This window comes from Atractosteus spatula, chromosome 4 (assembly GCF_055471065.1).
Source record: "Atractosteus spatula isolate fAtrSpa1 chromosome 4, fAtrSpa1.hap1, whole genome shotgun sequence".
In the NCBI taxonomy this organism is placed as follows: domain Eukaryota; kingdom Metazoa; phylum Chordata; class Actinopteri; order Semionotiformes; family Lepisosteidae; genus Atractosteus; species Atractosteus spatula.
The window spans coordinates 23250124-23269180 of NC_142709.1; the positions used below are offsets into that span (position 1 = coordinate 23250124).

The following is a 19057-nucleotide window of genomic DNA, read 5'->3' on the forward strand; positions in this document are numbered from 1 at the left end:
AAGTAAGGTTTTATTATATACTTCTGTATTAAATATAAGCTTTACTTCTGGACTAGAACAAAGTTTTTTTTCCAGTGATGTAGCCATTAAAACTATATATAAGCATAATAACTGCACACTTCACAGTTCCTTTGTAAAGCACTTTATGCATTAAATCATGACATATTCTAAAAATAAATTACTACTAGGTATATACATTAAAACAGATTTTTTAAGTTTATCAAATTATGTAGCAAAACTGTGTGTATGCTACCTTTTGTAATGCATGACTGTTTCATTTTAGGGTGCCTTTCCCTAATTTCCACTAGTGCACTACATTTTAATGTTTGATATGTTGTTGTGTACTCTAAACATCTGGTACACAGGCTAAGCAGTCAAGCTGGATACAAAGCTCAAGTAGAACATATGCTGCCCTACAGCTAGCCCCATGAAAGAAAGCCTGCAACATCATTCAGTTTCTCTATAACTTCCAGATGCATACTTGAAAGGGAAAAAGATGCCAGCAATTGAAACTAGCTAGAACGGAAGGCATCCAACCCGTTCTTTTCTTCCTCTTTGTAAAGATAAAAAGCTTTTTCATTTTATTTCCTGTTTTCCAAAAGTGATGTTGCCAAATGTGTATTCCATCAGATGTTTACCCCTGCACCTGCTTGTTAAAACCGAAGTAGAACAAGCATTAGCTATACAAATCAACACATTTTTGCAAAATATTAACAGATAACCATTTTAATGAATGTTAAGGTAACCAGTGACAGATGTTACTGAACAGTGAACAGTGAAGCTTGACTTGTCCCAGGTGGTACTCAAAATGAATCTTACCACACTTTGATTAAAAAGAGCGTTTTTGAAGTCTGAGATTAAACTTTAACGATAAAATATAGACAAACATATCTGGATCTAGAATGTGAACAGGAATGTTAATGAGATATTGGGCTCGCAAATACAAGCAGTCCAATTTTATGATTAGTTCCGTGAAACGGCAACCTGAGAATAACCAGACAATATAGGGTGAGTTGTGAAACCTTGTGAAGCCTAGTTTCTAAAATGAGACCTTATTAATACACTAACCTATAGTATCCATAATGCCTATTTCCTAGACAGACTTCAGGCCTGATGGAACTTGTAGATTTATAGGAAGTTACAAAAGAGAGAAGGCCTCTTGGCCAGTATTGCCCCTCTGGTAATTAGTAGGCAATTAATCAAAGGACTTCTTCCAGTAGATACTCAAAACAAATTAGGAGTTTGATTTCAACAGCATGGCTGCACAGCTTTTTCCATAGCAGCACCAGTCTTGGGTAAAGATGTGTCTCTATTCTTAGTTTAAATTAGACTTCCATATACTTTCCAGTTCTGTTCTTTGGTTCAGTTTCCATTGTTCACTCTGAAGAAGATTATCAGGGCATTTTCATTCTAAAAGAAAATGTTCACCTTACAGTCTAAGATGCCTTATAACCCGCATGTAATGTTGGACTGGTATCATTAATCAGATATATTTGTAAAACTACCTGCTTCCTTGAAATAGTCTTGAAGCAACATTTCCTAGATTCCTCTATAAAATACATGATAAAGCCACTAAATCTGTTAAATAATGGAAATCAGTAAAAAAAGATAATGTGGGTCACTGTCTTCTTAAATTTATTCTAGTTCATTTCTTTGGAATATTTAGTGGGCTTTGATGTGTATTCATCATGTTAAATACTGCACTCCCATTATTTTAATTTTAGAGCTCTTTTTGGAATTTCAGACTTCCTAGTGCAGTATTATGCTAATGAATTTAGAATATTCAATTTGGTAGAAAGAAAGAACACAAGGTCAACATCAAACCTTGAGATGGAACCAAGTCCTAAATAGTGCTATAGATCTCTAAATACTACTGAATTATATTACACAATTCTCAGGATAATGAACAAATCAAAAAAGACAAACAACTGTTTAATTTGAAACGTTAATATATTTTCTATTTTGCAGCGCACATATGCATCTGATTTGCCACCCTTATTTGAAACAACAATGATAGTTTATTTTTAAATAGGGTGATATCGATGCCTTTTAAAATAAATATCTTTTTATAAAATAAAACTTCAAATAAATATTCTTTACACTAAACAATACGTTGAAAAATTAGAATATAAAGCCTGTTTCTTATGGTCACTGTACAATGTACATGTAAAGTTGAGAGGATAAGATTCTTTTACAGTTTGACTTTTGTAAGGTACAACAGTCTACAACATACTGATTGATTCACATTCAACTGAATGTACAACATATTAGTATAATATTTTTTTCTCAAGATGCCACTGCTTTGGCACCACGTTTTTTCACAGTTGAAATATTATATGTACAAAAATAAAACTATCTCTGGCAGAAAAAATGCTAATTTACATATTTTGCAAAAACTATTCACAAGCAAACAATTGGTCAGGAAAATTTGCAGCTGTAGCTTATAAGTTGTATTAAGAGTCTGTAGAACTAAATTTCTGGGCTTAGTCTTTAAAAAAAAACAGATGGGCTTTATCCACATGCATCCCTAGACAAAATGGTGGCTAAAAATGTGAGCCACTGCAAAGAGATAAGCAAATCCCAACCCACTGCTTCTACAGTGCCAGAACTACACCTTTATTAGTTTGTTTCTGAAGTTGCACGTCCTTTATGATAAGACGTTTCCTGTGCCGGCTTTTCAAATTTCTGAGCCGAGGAATCTAAATTCTTGCAACAGATGGTGTTGGTGTTTTTGCACCTGCAGCCAGGTCGTTTGACAAGGTCATAACAGCCCTGACACACCTTAAGGCACCCCTTGGCTGGAAGGTAACACAACAAGCAAGGCAGAAATAGGGACATTATGCCCATGGCAGACCACCGCACACAACAGTTTGACTGACTGCAAGAACAGGGATTGTCTGCACAGTTGTCTTCGTCATCACTTGAACAGTGGTAAAACAGGCACTTAACACAGCAGACACAAGTACCATAGTCCACCAAATTCTGAAGAGAGCAAACGCACCGTTTGTCACAAACCCAGCAAGAGGGAAGAGTCCGTGGGTAAGTGCACTCCTCACATTTGCATTTTCCACAGTCTTCACAGCGATACACATGGTTTCCACATTCCTCAAAAGTGAAGGGTTTAAGCTCCTCTGACTTAAGTTCAGAAGGTTTTGGCTGCACCCTGATTATCCGTTCAGTGGGAGAATCTATCAAGAGCCTCTGCTCAGAGGAAGTACTGTTTGTAGTTGTCCTACTCCTTGAACCAGCACTCACTGCGTCAGTAGATTGGGACAAAGCCACCCTAGAAGAACGCGTGTGGTGGTGATGTGCATCTCTGTGGATAAACCTCTGCTGCTCCTGTTCATTTGTCAAGCCGTGCACACTGTCCGTTTTGTGTTGAGTAGACTGGAGAGCAATGGGTTTACTCCCAGGTCTAGGAGCCACCATTGGTCCTTCTGTGTACTCATTGGAGCTTCTAATTATCCTGATCTGATCAAGTGACAACACCTGGGCCTGCTGAGTCAAGGTATCCCTGGAGTCAGGTTCTCCTGCATGCTGCCTCCCGCTGTCACGCAGAAGATGCAGCAGTGCAGGAGAACCACTGCCGATTTGAGTTCTTGTCTCCATCTTTACTCTGAAGAGGGATTCCTCCAGCAGGCGTAGAACACATCTGAAATCCTGAAAGAAATTAAATTAATGAAGCATGAGATAGGCAAGCCACACATCACTTCTCTATAATTTGGTAGACAACTTCATAACCAGCTGAAAAAATGTACATTTTCCCTATTCCTTCCATTTGAGTGCCAGTGCTACCATATAAAAGCATTGAAAAAGGCGTTGGAAAAGGTGATACATTTTCATGAAGTCATAATGTTATAAATCAGATAAATTAAAATATCATCATATAGTGTCAAGAATATGAAAGGCATGTTCAGCTCAACCCAAGCAGACTTCTCTATTGCCATTTGTGTATGTTTGCATGTACTTGCAGGGAATACCAAACTTTCTTTAACCCCCACTAAAATGCAGGATGTCAGCTTGTTTCAAAAATCATTTTATGCATGATAAGAACTTAGTCATGAAGGGTCAAAAATAAATGTCCACGTATGGAAAATAAAGCTTTAACGCCTGCTTAGTCTTTTTTTACATTCAACTTAAGACATCTACAAACCACAGCAAGTGTAAAACAAATATCCTAATCAAAACTGTTGTTCTAAGTTATTTTATCACAATCTGGGAACTCCCTAAAAGTTTCATACTTACATTGCTGTTATTTCATCCATTTACATCTTAATATTTATTTTGACATATACAATGTGCCTTTTTAAAAATGTGAAAATACTACATTCTGCAGCTTTTATTTTATAACATTACACTTTATTTTTTTAACAAACTATGATTGGACAACCATATCAATGTTCACAATAGATTAACATTAAGTTAAAACAAAGTGTTCTACTTTAATTGTATTGAGGAACATTTTTACCTTAGTGCTCATAATCTCATTAATGATAATACCCCTATACATTAGATTAACATGTTGATCGGAACAGATAAAAAAAATAAAACTGGTACTCAGTTTCAAAGTTAAAAATCTGTCTTAACCTTTTGTAATGTCAAAAGCAAATTATTTGATCTCAGCAGGATTTAGCTTTGAAAGGAATGTTTTTTACCGTCAAATCTAGTTTGGTTTATGTGTCGAATAGTTCAAATAAACTTCCACTTGCATTTTTGCAAACTTTAGGATATTGACTTGGGATGTAATAATGCTTTAACGACGTTGTTCCTTTAGAAAGTTTAAACGGGATCACATCGTCTGAATTACAATGTAGCAGGCTAGACTTTTTAACATAACAAATAGCTCACACCACACTCATGCATTTTTAAGGAGACTTGAATACCGCAGTCTTTTATATTTTCAGAAGTGATGAAAATAGGGAGGTGCAGAAAGCTGATAAAGAATGAAATTTTCTGCAAGCGAAAAGTCAAAGTCTCAACAATGATGTCTGTTGAATGAACACTTTCCTGATGAAACCAGTTTTAGCACCATACCGTATCTCCAGACAATACAGTGTGTTAAATACTGTACTAGTAAGTATTGTTATATATCCAACAAACTTGTATTTATTTGCGAAACGATCTCGCCGTACGCAATTTAAAGATGCTCAGTTTTAGACGTGAAAGAGAAAGTTGATCTACTGGGTTCTTATTTTTCCACTGACACAGGTGCAAACTTTCGCTATCATCTGCTTTTTTAAACTGCTTACTTAATGAGAAGAAAGGCGTGGAACAATATTCTAACACGTTTTAAACATCACAAAATTTACAACCGCTCTGAACTATGACTATCCCCTTTGATGAAAACGCAGCTAGGACAACTCACACTGTCACTATTTCTGGCAATAATGGCATAAAAACAAAGCAGTAAACTTATTAAAAACGGTAACATAGAAATGCATTCACCGTAATATTAAAAGTTATGATTATTAAGACCAAGGTTAATAATCCTTCTTATCGTTTCTCAGCTAACTGTAAATCTTAAGCTTAGCATTAATGTGTTCTTTTAAAAAGAAAAAGTTAATGAAAATCTCCATGGCAGACCCTAAGAATGTGTGATCGGACTAAGGATTACACAGCCAAAGGTCTTTACCATTGGGGTGGGGCATTTGACAAATAGTTCAAAAAGGAAGACTATAAAGTTGCCGATATTGCAATAGAAACCACAAACCTGACTGTAACCTAAAAACGTTACACCTGAAAATAGAATAAAACAATTGTGGTGTCAGGACACACGAGTGAGATTATAACAAATCCTTGGTGTCTACATGTATTATCATTACACCTATTCATTAATCGTGCAATAAATAAGTATTAAAAGAATCTAGGAATGAAAAGCAACACTCAAAACAGGTGACAAAGTTGCACTAAATCAAAAATAACCAAACCCGAATGCAACGTGGAATGCTTGCAAAAAACATTTCAAACAGATAAATATCGTTCAGATCACTGTGCTGCAAAACATAATAATAATAAAGCTGTTGAACACGAGATCACACTTACGCCCCCAGAACAGCACCAATGGCGCGGAGCTAAAGCACTCCGAGTACTCAAAAAGAATGCAAAAGTTTTTTTTTTTTAACCCATGTTGTTAAAGCGTTCCACTGCACAACATCCAACATAGCATACAATTTCAGATTTCTTAATGTATAAAACCAAAAGCTCACCGTGAACGCACCACTGTCACCCTCTTCTTTTTTCCTTGAAATAGTAAATCCAAAGTAGGAAAACAATTTCCTAATCACTCTTGTGTTGAAAACCCATCCACAAAATCCAGCAGAACAGTCTGATCCCAATTATAACTCCTGATCCACTTCTATATTGCGAAAAAGAGAAAACATACGCATTCCTTTCCAAACGAACACGAGGGCTTACGCGACAGTAAAAAAAAAACAAACAAATAATTTCAAATAAAGTAAAGAGAATCCAGCAGATCCCTGCAGTACTTCTTCATCAAAACGCAATGTACGGAGATCTGCAAAACGGCCCCCAGCACATTTAGCAAAAGACCTTCAGTGCCGTGCAAGCTGGATAGTTCTCAAGAAACGTTACTGTGGTTGCCGAATGTTTGGCTGCTTTGCACACCGAGGTGCTTTCGAGTTTTCTCTTCTTTTTTCTTTTTTCCGGAGGAGGTCGGGTTTATGCAGTAAATGGCGTCATGTGGAAGTAAGGAGGAACAGAGCAGTTGTTGTCCCAGAGGATATATCGTATCCGGTCCCAGCTCATTGGCTCGACAGGATTCGCATTCACAGTGCTCTGTGCCAGCAGCTACTCAGAGCTGCGGGGGACACGCTTAAAAGGCCAATAACAAAATCATAACAAATACATGGCAAGACTTAAAAAGGAGAAAGTTAACATGACCTTTCTACAAATACCTCCTAATAATGAAAATGAAAAAGAAATGTAAATATATATCAGTACCAATTTAAGAACAGTTTTTCGTATTTACTTTATCATTTCTAACTCATTTTTAACGAATTGCTCGATACAATGCTATGCGATATGCTTTCCCAATTATTTCTGCATATGAATGCCTTGCCATCGTGTTAAGAGATAGTTAATATCAAACTACTCTAAATCTTCAGACCAGACACACATATCTTATTTCTGCATATAATTTACTATGAAACATAGGTATATATTTAACCCTAAATAATTATTTAAAAGTATTTTTTTTCAAAATACTTTATATACGGTTATACAACTCTGATTTGCACAATAATGCACTTATCTATGGAGGTAAAAACCTCTTATTGACCCGAGTGACAATCCCTCCTGAGAAAAAAAAAAATGATTAGGTCACAAATTAATTAACTCATAAATTATTTGGTATGTCCCTTTCCTGGTTATTACAATATAGTTTTATTTTACTTCAGTCTTTTTTCGAATACTAGACAACAATGTTCAATTGACACAAATCAATTTACATATTACATCAATGCGATTTTGTAAACTAGTTTTCACTAGAATAAAGACAACTTTTTACCAGAATAAATTAGTCGTATAGTGAATAAACCACTTGTCACTCACGTTTTTTCTATTTACATTGACATATATCTCCCTTTTAAGTTCATAATTTCGTAGCTTTCTACCTTCTCTTCATTGATAAATTAGTATCCGTTTTGAAGGTTTGTTCAACGAGTTAACTTTGCAAGTACAGATTCTAAAAAGATGAGGAGATTTGTGTTTGCATGTTTTTTCAAATACAACAAACTCGTAATTTCTTCAGAAATGCTAGTCTTTGGAGTTATTTATAACAAAACATTTCAGGTATCATTTCTTTTAGCAATTGAAGAAGTACTGAGCTCCCTCTGGTGGTTACACCTCTAAAATAAGTTAGGGCTTTCTGTTATGGCCCAAACCAAACTATATACCCTTCATACAACGCATTTCGCCTTGTTCCACCATAACTTCATTTTTATGATATTACACTTATAATCGAAAAGATACTCAGCAGACCTAAGCTCTGCACTATTTAAGAAGGTGGTTACATGTTAATCATTTGATGAAAATAAATACAAGATCCAAAATTAACTTGTTTTTTGATGTTTTACATACACAAATTGAAAATGATTCTGATAATGGAATGATGTCCCTTAACTGCAATGAGTCAGAGCCAATAGTCATCCTCTTTGGAAAACGTTTGATCTATAGTGTATAGTGTAAACTACTGTAAAAATATTTTCAATATGCATAATTTGTTTTCTGAACTATGTTAACATACCAAGGAATTTCAGCATAATAAAAATATGAATTGCTGTACTGTTAAGACATATTAAATAAAACTCTGTCTTATTTTAGAAATACCACATATTTATGCCCCATGTATTTGAAAAGTAACACAAACATAAGGCTAAATGTATTTGAAAATAAATGCTCTTTAGAGTAAACAGGCTGATAATGTGAAAAATGTGGTACATATTAAAATCAGAGAGCAGTAGAATTCAATGCTGTAATACAGGCCAAGAAGTTTCCTGATGGAAGGAAACTATCAGTATGCAGCACAAATCACTTGTTAGTTAACACTATCTCACCCTTCTAAGCTTTCTTTAAACAACTTCACAGCAGTGAGGCACACATGTACATAGCAATGTATTCACAATATGCACATATATATTTGAATGTGTTATTCAATTTTATTGTGTTTATCCCAAGAATCCATTTTTGCTTTCCTCCCCCATTTGGCTGCCATTTGAGTTGCTTCCTGCCATAAATGCCACATCCCCCCACCTTATTCAAGCCAAGTCATTAGCACCCCGTCCCCCCAACTGAACTTATGAATGAAAAGCCTTGCTGTTCTGTATAAATAACGCAAGTTTCCTCAGTCAGTCAAATTCAAATGGAAGTGACTGTTAGACAAAGCGCCTGTATGATGGACAGGCTTTTCACAAAGTGATCAATACCCACAGGAAGTTTCCTGGAACACAACATGTAGGTGAAGGCACTTGGACAACTGTTTGTTTAATATTTATCTTCAGTTGTCACAGGAAGATGCAGTTGTTGGACACAGATCAGTACAACAAATATTTTTATAAAACCTCATATAACCTCATTTTGAAAAAAAAGTAATTTGTCAGAGAATATTTCTTGCCATTGAATGCTGGACTTTGCAATGAGGGCTTCAAACCCAGGACACCATCACCCCCAGCTGAGAGCGTGCATTGTTATGGGCCCCCTTTTCACAACAGAGGGGAAAAGGTAATTGACAGCGCAATTGTTCAGCTGAGACTCCCACTGCTTTAAAATGCTCAGAAACCCTAGTCACACGTTGTCAATGAAAGCTGTCAGAGGTAATGAGTGAAGAAGGGACTTTCAGGAAACTCCTCTAAGCTTCTCAAATGGACAGGCCTCAGTGACTTCTCCAGTGTTTCTTGTTTGCCATTAGGCCTCCCCGGCCAAAAATAGCCCCAAAGCCATATTTCAAATCCTCCTTTCTGAGCCATACAAGGAACAGCTGGCTATTTTTCTTCACATATGTGAAGATGAAAAGAATTGCATCGGTAAGTGCATGTGGAAATTTGGCTTTGTGACCAGGAATTAATTCAAAACTATGGCCTTTCAAAATAAAAATTCTGTCTATAACATTTGAGAAGAGAAGTTTCTCTGTCCTCCCTCTGATAAAAAAAATCCAAAGTCACAAAATACCATCTATATAAATGTTATGTGTGAGCCTTAGTTGCTTTTCCTATTTTGCATCTATATATCTACCTTCAAAAATTGAGATTATGGCATATCAATTTTTATTATCCGGCTTACTAGTCACATTTGTTATCATTATTAATAGTAATAGCAGTAGTAATTAATGATCTGAAATCACAGAACATCCAAGATCATTAAAGATTAGCTTAACATTATGTATGGCAGAATAATATGGATAGTAGGTTATCTCACTTCACTGATTACTTCTAGTTGATATCTTGAGTTAACTGACACATGGTGAACCAGGATTTAAACACAATATGGTTAATATTTATTCCAAGAGAGAATGGAGTAAAATCTGTCATGAAGTAGAATCCAATCAACAAAGAGGAAAGGAACGACCTTCACCCAGTGCTGGCCATAGGGAAAATAGAATGCTGGATGTGAAATTGTTTTTACACCACTCCCTTCTTCTAAACATCATCAGCCTCTCTTTGAATATCTGTTGTATGGTAACCGTACATGAAGTGATTTGGAAATCATTCACCTTGAAAACTGTGCATGTACAATATGTAGACTGAGTATTTTGTACCAGTTTTTCATATTTGCTTTCATCTTAACTAGGTTTTTTATCCATCCATTTTCTAATTCCTTTATCCTAATTCCTTCATCCAATACAGGTTAGCAGGGGAGCCAGAACATATCCTGGCAAGAACCCTGTGGAAGGCAAGATACAAGCTGGACAGAATGCCAGTCTATTGCAAGGCATACACAGATACAAACACAGACACGCACACACTAGGACCAATATTCCCAGAAGCCAATTAACCTACCAGTATGTCTGTACCAGTATGTCTTTCGCCAGGAGTATCCCACCAAAACCCACACAAACACGGGGAAAACATAAAAATGTTCACATCATCTATCCACACAAATATTACCCTAGGAGCTAAACCCAGGGCCATAGCTCTGCCAGGCAGCCATGCTAACCATTGTGCCACCATGACACCCTGAGGCCTTTTATTTTATTTAAAAACCAGTCTTCTTGAATGTATTAAATATAATATGAAAACCTCCTCACAAATTTTTCATTCTCTTCTGACTATAGTAACCAGGTTGGTCAACCACCTGTAAGGCCAGCCTTTCAACAATGCAGTATACACCATATCTATACATGCAGTACTCCTGGTACACATTATTACATGATAATGAAAATATATGCTTCTGCTTTTCACCTAGACTTTCATTTATATGCAATGCTTGTTTACTTTGAATTAAGGTCATCTCTGGTCCCAGCCAGATATATTTGGCATCTGTCTAAAGGAATATAGGGGGCATTTACCACTGTATCCTTTGGAAGACCAATAAAAATAAAAAATAATGTGGAAACATAGAAGGAAATTAAGTTCTTAAAATGTATGTCCATGACTTTACATTTTAATAAATCTTTGTTTAACAAATTTATTTGTTTAAGTCTTCAGTGATTTTATGGGTCTTATTTTTCTTTGCATAATTTTCCTTAAGGTTAAATTCTTGATAATGAAAAAGTCATCTTTAGAAACAGTTGATTAGCATGTTTGTAAAGGTTGTATTTATTTCATATCCACAAAACCACCAGAATATTTATTTAACAGGCAAATATGAACCAATTATCCAGTGATGTTTCTGCCAGTGAAACGTGAAACCCGTTGAATGGTAGGGAAAGCCCTTTCATATTCCAAATTGTCATTTTCCCAAATCACTGAAAAGCCACTGATTTGACTGTGCTTGATTGTTGGGAAAACACATGAGCATGGAGCCAACAATAAATGACCCCTGAGGAGCCAGCAGAGAGGAAGGAAATACTATGTAGTCTGTAATTAGGTTTCTATAAATGTCCTCAGATACTTTGATAATGTGGTCGGAAGAATGTTTCAAACCCATAATAGATGACTGAAGCCTGTTTGGCCAATTAAGGCAGGTTATTTACACTCATGATGTGAGGTCAGACAGATCTGCAAAGAAGCTTAGCCTGTTATATAATCCAACTTGGAGCCAAGACAGGGTTTGTTTGTTGCCATCATTTAGAAATTGACCAAAGCTGCTTATTAATACCAGATTTAAACAAATGAATAGTCTGTTTTTAATCTGCAGGTGTACAGTTACATAGTGTTCTGACATGAATCCTTTACTTAACAAATAAAGCCTAAACTCTTAAATCTTTATTTTCCCCTTGTATCATGGCTACTGTAAACAGCTGAATCTAATTTATATGTTTTTAAATCTAATAACTATATCTTTATATTTTAAATATTCATCTGATTTCTGAATCCATTCTGTGTCCTTTTGAACAAACTGGTTTGAAGGGAGAGACACCAAGAAAATATGTTTGGGGCTTTCACTGGTTGCTGGAGTGTGTTATTTGTTTTATTAATGTGGAATGCAGCTGTGAAATATTACCAAAACTATATATATATATTATAAAGACACAAAATAAAGCTCAAGCTGCAGTGGAGCTGTGTGAGATTCATATTGGTGATATTGGCTGAACACTTAAATATCATATGTAAAATAGCAATTTGTCAAACTGCTCCTAAATATGGTTCAAACATACCCTGGAGATAGTCATTCACTTAAAATATATTTTGATAATGTGCTATAGAGGAGAGGCATACTGTCAAAATAGAATATTTTAACAAATACATTTTAAACAAGACTAAATAATTGTCTGTCTTAAAAACAAGCTTAAAGAATCTGCCATAGAATGGATGCATGAGGTATTTCCACTGTCCATTTCACATCTAAAAAAATGTAAGCTAAAGGTGTATTTAAAGAACACAAGTATTGCTGAATTAGCAAATAGACAAAAATGATAAAAACAAAACATACCACAAAGCAACTCTTCTGAAACTCCACTTAACAAAATGTTTGTTGTAGGCTCATCCCTGTTAAGACAGTTACATACTCAGTAATTCCCTTTTGATGAGACATGGAGACTCCTGAGATGGTATCATTAGGGTAGTATATGAATTATATCTACATTATTGCTTGAGGCCTAGATGGATAAAAAATAAGAATTTCTCTCTAAGATATTCTCTTCATTTTATTTGATAATCATTCTGGAGATTATTGAGATAACAGTCCTGAATATTTAGTAATTAAAATACCATGATACTATTCATAATGTAGGGATGTTAATCTCAGTGTCCTCTGTGAATTCTGCTTTGGACTTGGATAACCTGGACTCTCTGAATTCCATCTTTGATTCAATTGTAGAAGTAATTTCTACTAAATCTGCTGGGTAGTGGGTTTGCTGGTATGGGTGGGTGATGCACTTCGGTAGAAGAAGAAGTGATTCTTTCCTCCTATTTGTGAATTATTTTGTGATCCTTAAAAATCACAAAATAATGGCCAACAGCCATATCACTCTGCAACTCACAAGTGGCAACCCACTGAAGGTGTGAGCCTGGTCAGTACCTGAATGGGAGACCTCCTGGGAAAAACTAAGGTTGCTGCTGGAACCTGTTGCTGCTAGTGGGGCCAGCAGGGGGTGCTCACCCTGCAGTCCATGTGGGTCCTAATGCCCCAGTATGGTGACGTGGACACTATACTGTAAACAGGCGTCGTCCTTCAGATGAGACGTAAAACCAAGGTCCTGACCCTCTGTGGTCATTAAAAATCCCAGGGCGCTTCTCGAAAAGAGTAGGGGCGTAACCCGGCGTCCTAGCCAAATTTCCCATTGGCGCTTACCAATCATGGCCTCCTATAATCCCCATCGATGAATTGGCTTCATTACTCCTCCCCACTGAGAGCTGATGTGTGATGAGCATTCTGGTGCAGTATGGCTGCTGTCGCATCATCCAGGTGGATGCTGCACATTGGTAGTGGGTGAGGGGAGTCCCCATTACCTGTAAAGCGCTTTGAGTGGAGTGTCCAGGAAAGCGCTATATAAGTGTAAGCAATTATTATTAATAAATGAAACAATCTACATTATGCAAACAATTACTGTAATAACAAGACTGGGATTTTGGTGCAACTGCAAAATATTTATTTACTTTGACTCTTTTTAATATAAAGTTGAGATATTTTAGGTTCACAAGATGTACAAAAACCTTTATACTTTCAAAAACTAAAACATTCTTTTGGCTGATGACTTTTAGTAACAGGACATAAAACTACCTGTAGAACACAATAAAGAATACTCTGTTCCTGAAGTAAACATCAAATATTTCAAAGAAAAATCCCTGTGTGTGGACTTGCAGTGATTGCATTTATAAGACTATAAGGAAAGCAGTAGTATCCCCTTTCTCATTTAGAAAAAAAAGTACATAAGGCAAGCAGGATTAATTTAAACAAGAAGTGTTAGAATGAACCACAAGCTAAAAGAAAGTAGTAAGTGCTTGTAGTAAGTGTCCTTCTACATTTGTCAGCAGTAGATAGATACTAGAGTGCAGTTACTAAATACTAGTAAAAATCCAAAAGAGATCTAAAATCTGCTAAAATATTGTAAACAGCCTAATGGAATTTTCTTATGACCCATGCAAAATGCAGCAATGCAAGATTTAGCTCAAAACTGGTTTAACAAGGATATTAGGTATTTGGTACACTCCACATTGTTGTTCTGTAAAAGGTAAAAGTTGCCAACTTATAAATCTATAAAAATAGATTTCCTTTCCTGCATTGTGTTGATTCTATTTCTACTGTTCATAGATCACTTCTCTAAAAGGCGGACACGGTAGCTTATTTCTAATCAGACCTTTCAATGTGTGCACTTTTAATTTAAAAATAAAAATGGCATTGCACACTACAAATGATGAGGCAAAGCTTAAGAAAACAGTAGCTACAGGTCAAGGAAATGTATGGAATAATAATTTTTTATTCAATTATAGATAATGGTGATATTGTTTACTATAGCATGAACTGCTGTGTCAACAAAAAACCACATAATGTTACACATACATTTTTACCCAAAAATATTCCATAGCACTTCAATATTTATTTAAAAATAATAAGATATTGCTGTATATATAATATGCTAAAACAATATATGCAAAACTATGATTACTATTGGGTAACTAATTTTTTTTTATTTTAATCAAAGTTCTGAATTCACTTTCTTTTTCCAATGCTTCATTTTCAGTGAAGAATTTTTCAAAACCTTTCTAGTAGTAGTAATATCTGTTCATTGCTTCATGGAAATCACATATGAATAATAATTTATTACATTCTCCTGATATTTGATGACATACTGTCTCTTGTGATTTTGGTACATATGGTTTCCTACTCCTTTTGTAAATTGGACTCAAGTGGATTAATGTACAGAAGCTTCCTTCCTTAGTTAAGCGCCACAAAATAAATGTTTTTTTTTGTCTTGTTCTTTTAATCTGGAGTATTCAGCTAAGAAATAAACTCTTGCTGGATAACATCATTTTAATTTATTTATAGAGTACAGATGACAGGAAAGTCAGTTCTCTTCTCAGGCTTTTTGGAAAGCTTTTTCATGACCCCAGACAGTAAAAGTTCATATGCTAAAACTGTCCAAAACCCTGCCAGAAACTACAGCCAGAAGTCATTGCAAAATGTCTATGCCTAAACATTAGTTCTGTGCAAATTTTCTTTCAACATTTATACAATCTTTGTTTTTTGTGTTCAGTTTATGCCATCTCAAACTTGCGTGTCAAGTAGTTAGAATAAATTACACACATAAATAAGCCATTAATGTTGTAATTAGATTATAGCTGTAGCCCATATTCTCCTAATAATAAAGTCTGAGCTAAAGAACAGTTGGCTGCCTACTGTATGTATAGGGAAAAATATAGCAACTACATCTCACAACTTGGTGTACATGACCTGGGTGATATTCTTTATTGCAATTTTCCATTAATTCTATTGCAACTTTGAATTCTCACACGGCGGATTCATATAATTTTCAGGGAAAGAACTGATGCAGTTTTATCAGAACTGTAATAAAATATAAAAAAGTTTTATATGAGGTTAGGTTTTAGGTAATTTAAGGCATATGGCTGTGCACGTGACCTAATTTTGGGAACTTTCCTATATAAATATTTTTTTCAGAGGTTCCAGATTTAAATTGAGCTGTAGGCTTTATTCAGCATTGACTGAACTGTCTATGGAAATCACACATCTCATAAATTAAAGTCAGTATATGAGGTGCTGCAGTTTAGTGAAGATACAAATCCAGGACTGCAAAGGTCAAGCTGGGACAGTAAAGATCAGGGGAGGACTTTGGAAACTTCTGACATTGGTTTTAGTTGGTTTTAAATGTTGAGCTTTTCATGATTAAAGATCTTTTGAAATCTACCCAAAACTACAACACCTGCTCAATACTGTACTGCTTCAATGCTCTGGTAAAGTTCTGTATTAGCTTTGCTCTTAAGCCGACGTCACACTACAGGACTCAACACCACTTCTAGTTGGAGAGAATGTCATATTTAATAATTATAATAATAATTAATAATTGCTTACACTTATATAGCGCTTTTCTGGACACTCCACTCAAAGAGCTTTACAGGTAAGGGACTCCCCTCCACCACCACCAATGTGCAGCATCCACCTGGATGATGCGACGGCAACCATAGGGTGCAAGAACATTAACCACACATCAGTTAATGACTGCAGTTGCTGAATCTTCCCGTCTTTTCTGTCCTAAAGGGTGTCAAATAATACCACTAGGAATCGCACGGAGTTACTAATTACACGGTTCTGTCACGACTTTTCATCATGGTTCCAAATCTTGTATTGCGCCGTGAAAGTACTGCGAGGTCGCCTCATTGTGGCAGTCAATCAAAATGGGGCACACCAGAATAAGAGGAGGGGCACTATAAGAAAGTAAGCAAACAACAGACAAGAAAAGACAAACACAAAACATCAAACAGACATCTGTGCTGGCTCCAAAATTCTCCGTTTGCACAGTCCAAAACATTAGTTTTCCTTCTTTCCTTGTAGCCACATTGTATGCATTGTACTTCCTGTTGAGCGCTCATTTGCTGTGACTGTCGCAGACACAAGAGCCCACCCCTATGACTTGAGACTGGCTACGAGAAAATCGAACCTGTTTAATATTATCGTAGCAAATCGCGGAGAGTCGTAGGGGCTAATAAGAGGGCTATAACTGACGGTAATGGGCGCGCACTGCGACTCTCTCCAACTCGCTGTGATTTTCTCACAATTATGTAAATGAAGGCCACGACTGAAAATCCTAGGAAAAGTTGTGTAATGTAACGCCGGCTTTTTTAATACTGAAGTTTTAATTAAAGGTCTGATACAGAAAATGGATTCTTTTTGTGTAACTGAAATGTGTACGTACTATTTAATGATAGTATTTCACTAGGAATGACAACACCCAAAATCAAAGTGTAACGAACTATTGTGGAGCGAATATTTGGCTTAACCCGCTTGGCTGAGGGCTGACCTCCTGGCCATAGGACGAGGAGGCCAGGACCCCCACGCAAGGTAACCAAGGGGTAGCTGCAGAGGTGAAGTTGGGGTGGAGGTGGGATGCAAAAGTCGCACACGAGGGAAAGAGATATCGCATTTGGTATTTATAGTGTTCGGTGGAGGAAAGACGAAGGGAGTGATTGCTAATCACTGACGCCTGGGAATGATTAAGCGTGGTTGTTTTCATCCCTCCCAAACTTTAGTTAAATAAACTCCATTTAAAAGATTACCTACTGTTGATTCATATTTTACTCCTACTGGACATGACTACATTGAAAAATATCTCAGCTCTGGCTGGGATTATGCATTTGCAGTCATTCATTGTAGATGTTGAATTATAGGTTGGTAAAGAAAAAGTTTACAAAAAGATGCAAATAAAAACCATTGGTCCTTTGTCATATTAAGATAATCTTTTAGGTTTAAACAATAAAAAGATAAAAGTAGAGATTTTTTAAAATAATAATTATTCTATTTCTTAGACACATATTAATGTTTTATTATACTGATATGTGACAGCCACACTACAGAGCGGATCAGGTAGAGAAGTGAGAAATTGTTTCACCAGTTGAAATAAGAGGAAGCATTAGGTTTAATCATGCAAGACCAGAGTGGAATTTAACTAGGTCATTGAGGTAAACACCCTTACTCTTATGAGCAAGGGTGGCTGAAAAGGAAGACAACAGGGCCTCCTGGATTTCACTTCTTCTGGTCATTTTGACTTTTTATGTATGTGGATCCTTGGGACCGCCCAGCCTTGGGTAGAATCCGTCACACAATGTAAATATACTAATACTTTAGTATAGATGAAGATATCCATTAACATTATGCACATATGCTTTACAAGTGAAGTGCATCTACTTTACATTTCCGAATAGACAAAGCAATCTACCTTTGTCATCTGCCACTGCCATTATAAATAATAGATTTAAGTAAGTTTTTACCAAGTCTCAAAAAATTCAAATGGATGCTGGCTTAAATACTTTAATACTTATTATTTTCATGAATTTTCCCTCCAGAATTCTATGAAAGTACTATTTTTTAATGAGATTACAACTAGAGCTTATTTTTTATATTATAAAGTAAAACAAGACCATATATAATAATATATTTCTATCTGGAGAAGGCTCCCAGGCAAAATGTTTTTTACCTTTTCATTTTTACAGTGATTTCATACAGTGAAATTAATGTGAGATATTTCAATGTAAATTTTCACTTTTTTCTCAAAGACAAATGCAATATTGATTGATTCAAGTAAATCTGCATTAGGGTTTTTTTAAATATAATTTTTGCAAACTGTATTAACATTTCCCACATCCGCAATGCTAATGTAAAACCATTACATTATACAGATTAAAAATAAGAAAGTAGAGTAACACAGTAATGATCACTAATGATGCAATATATATCATTACATTTTAACACCTATTCTGACTATTCCCTTAGAAAAGCAGGATCTCTAGGATTTTTATTCCAAAACACCAGTCAGGTTCCTTAATTTTTCCTTAATTCTCCATATTGAACATTGAATTTCACAACTTCATTTACTTAAACACCACTCTTATTTTTGTTTGTTTATTCTAAAAAAGGTGAAATTAAATAAATTACTGCTTTCCTCTTTCACTTGACTCATGGCATGCAAAAAGTCATCATATTAATCTTACTAATATGCTTAAATTAAGTAATTCATTACTTCGTAGCACAATGATTTTTGTCTGCACACATATTCATTAAATAAACATGCTTAATATCAATGTAAGTACCTAATTTTATGGTGTAAATATTTCTTAATAGAACAACTGCAACCCAGTCATTCCGAGACACAGTCTGACTGTTTCAACTTTGGAATGCAAAGTTTCTCATTAAAATTTATTAAAGGAAAGAACCCAGTCTGTGACCCTCCTATGCTTCTGGCCTGCTTGCACATACTTTCCTCATTCATTCT

General features: G+C 35.6%; 1 protein-coding gene across 1 annotated transcript; it reads right to left on the bottom strand.

Moving 5' to 3' along the window:
• Nucleotides 1–1931: 1931 nt before the first annotated feature.
• On the bottom strand, nucleotides 1932–6717 carry spry2 (sprouty RTK signaling antagonist 2). The gene is made up of 2 exons (XM_088914602.1): nucleotides 6207–6717; nucleotides 1932–3660 (listed from the first exon to the last, which is right to left on the bottom strand). The coding sequence occupies exon 2, from the start codon at nucleotides 3607–3609 to the stop codon at nucleotides 2620–2622; it is 990 nt and encodes a 329-aa protein (XP_088770728.1). The 5' UTR covers nucleotides 3610–3660; nucleotides 6207–6717; the 3' UTR covers nucleotides 1932–2619.
• Nucleotides 6718–19057: the final 12340 nt, after the last annotated feature.

What these genes read in the sequence shown, in the direction of transcription:
- spry2 (XM_088914602.1), bottom strand. Translation starts at nt 3,609, where the DNA reads ATGGAGACAAGAACTCAAATCGGCAGTGGTTCTCCTGCACTGCTGCAT.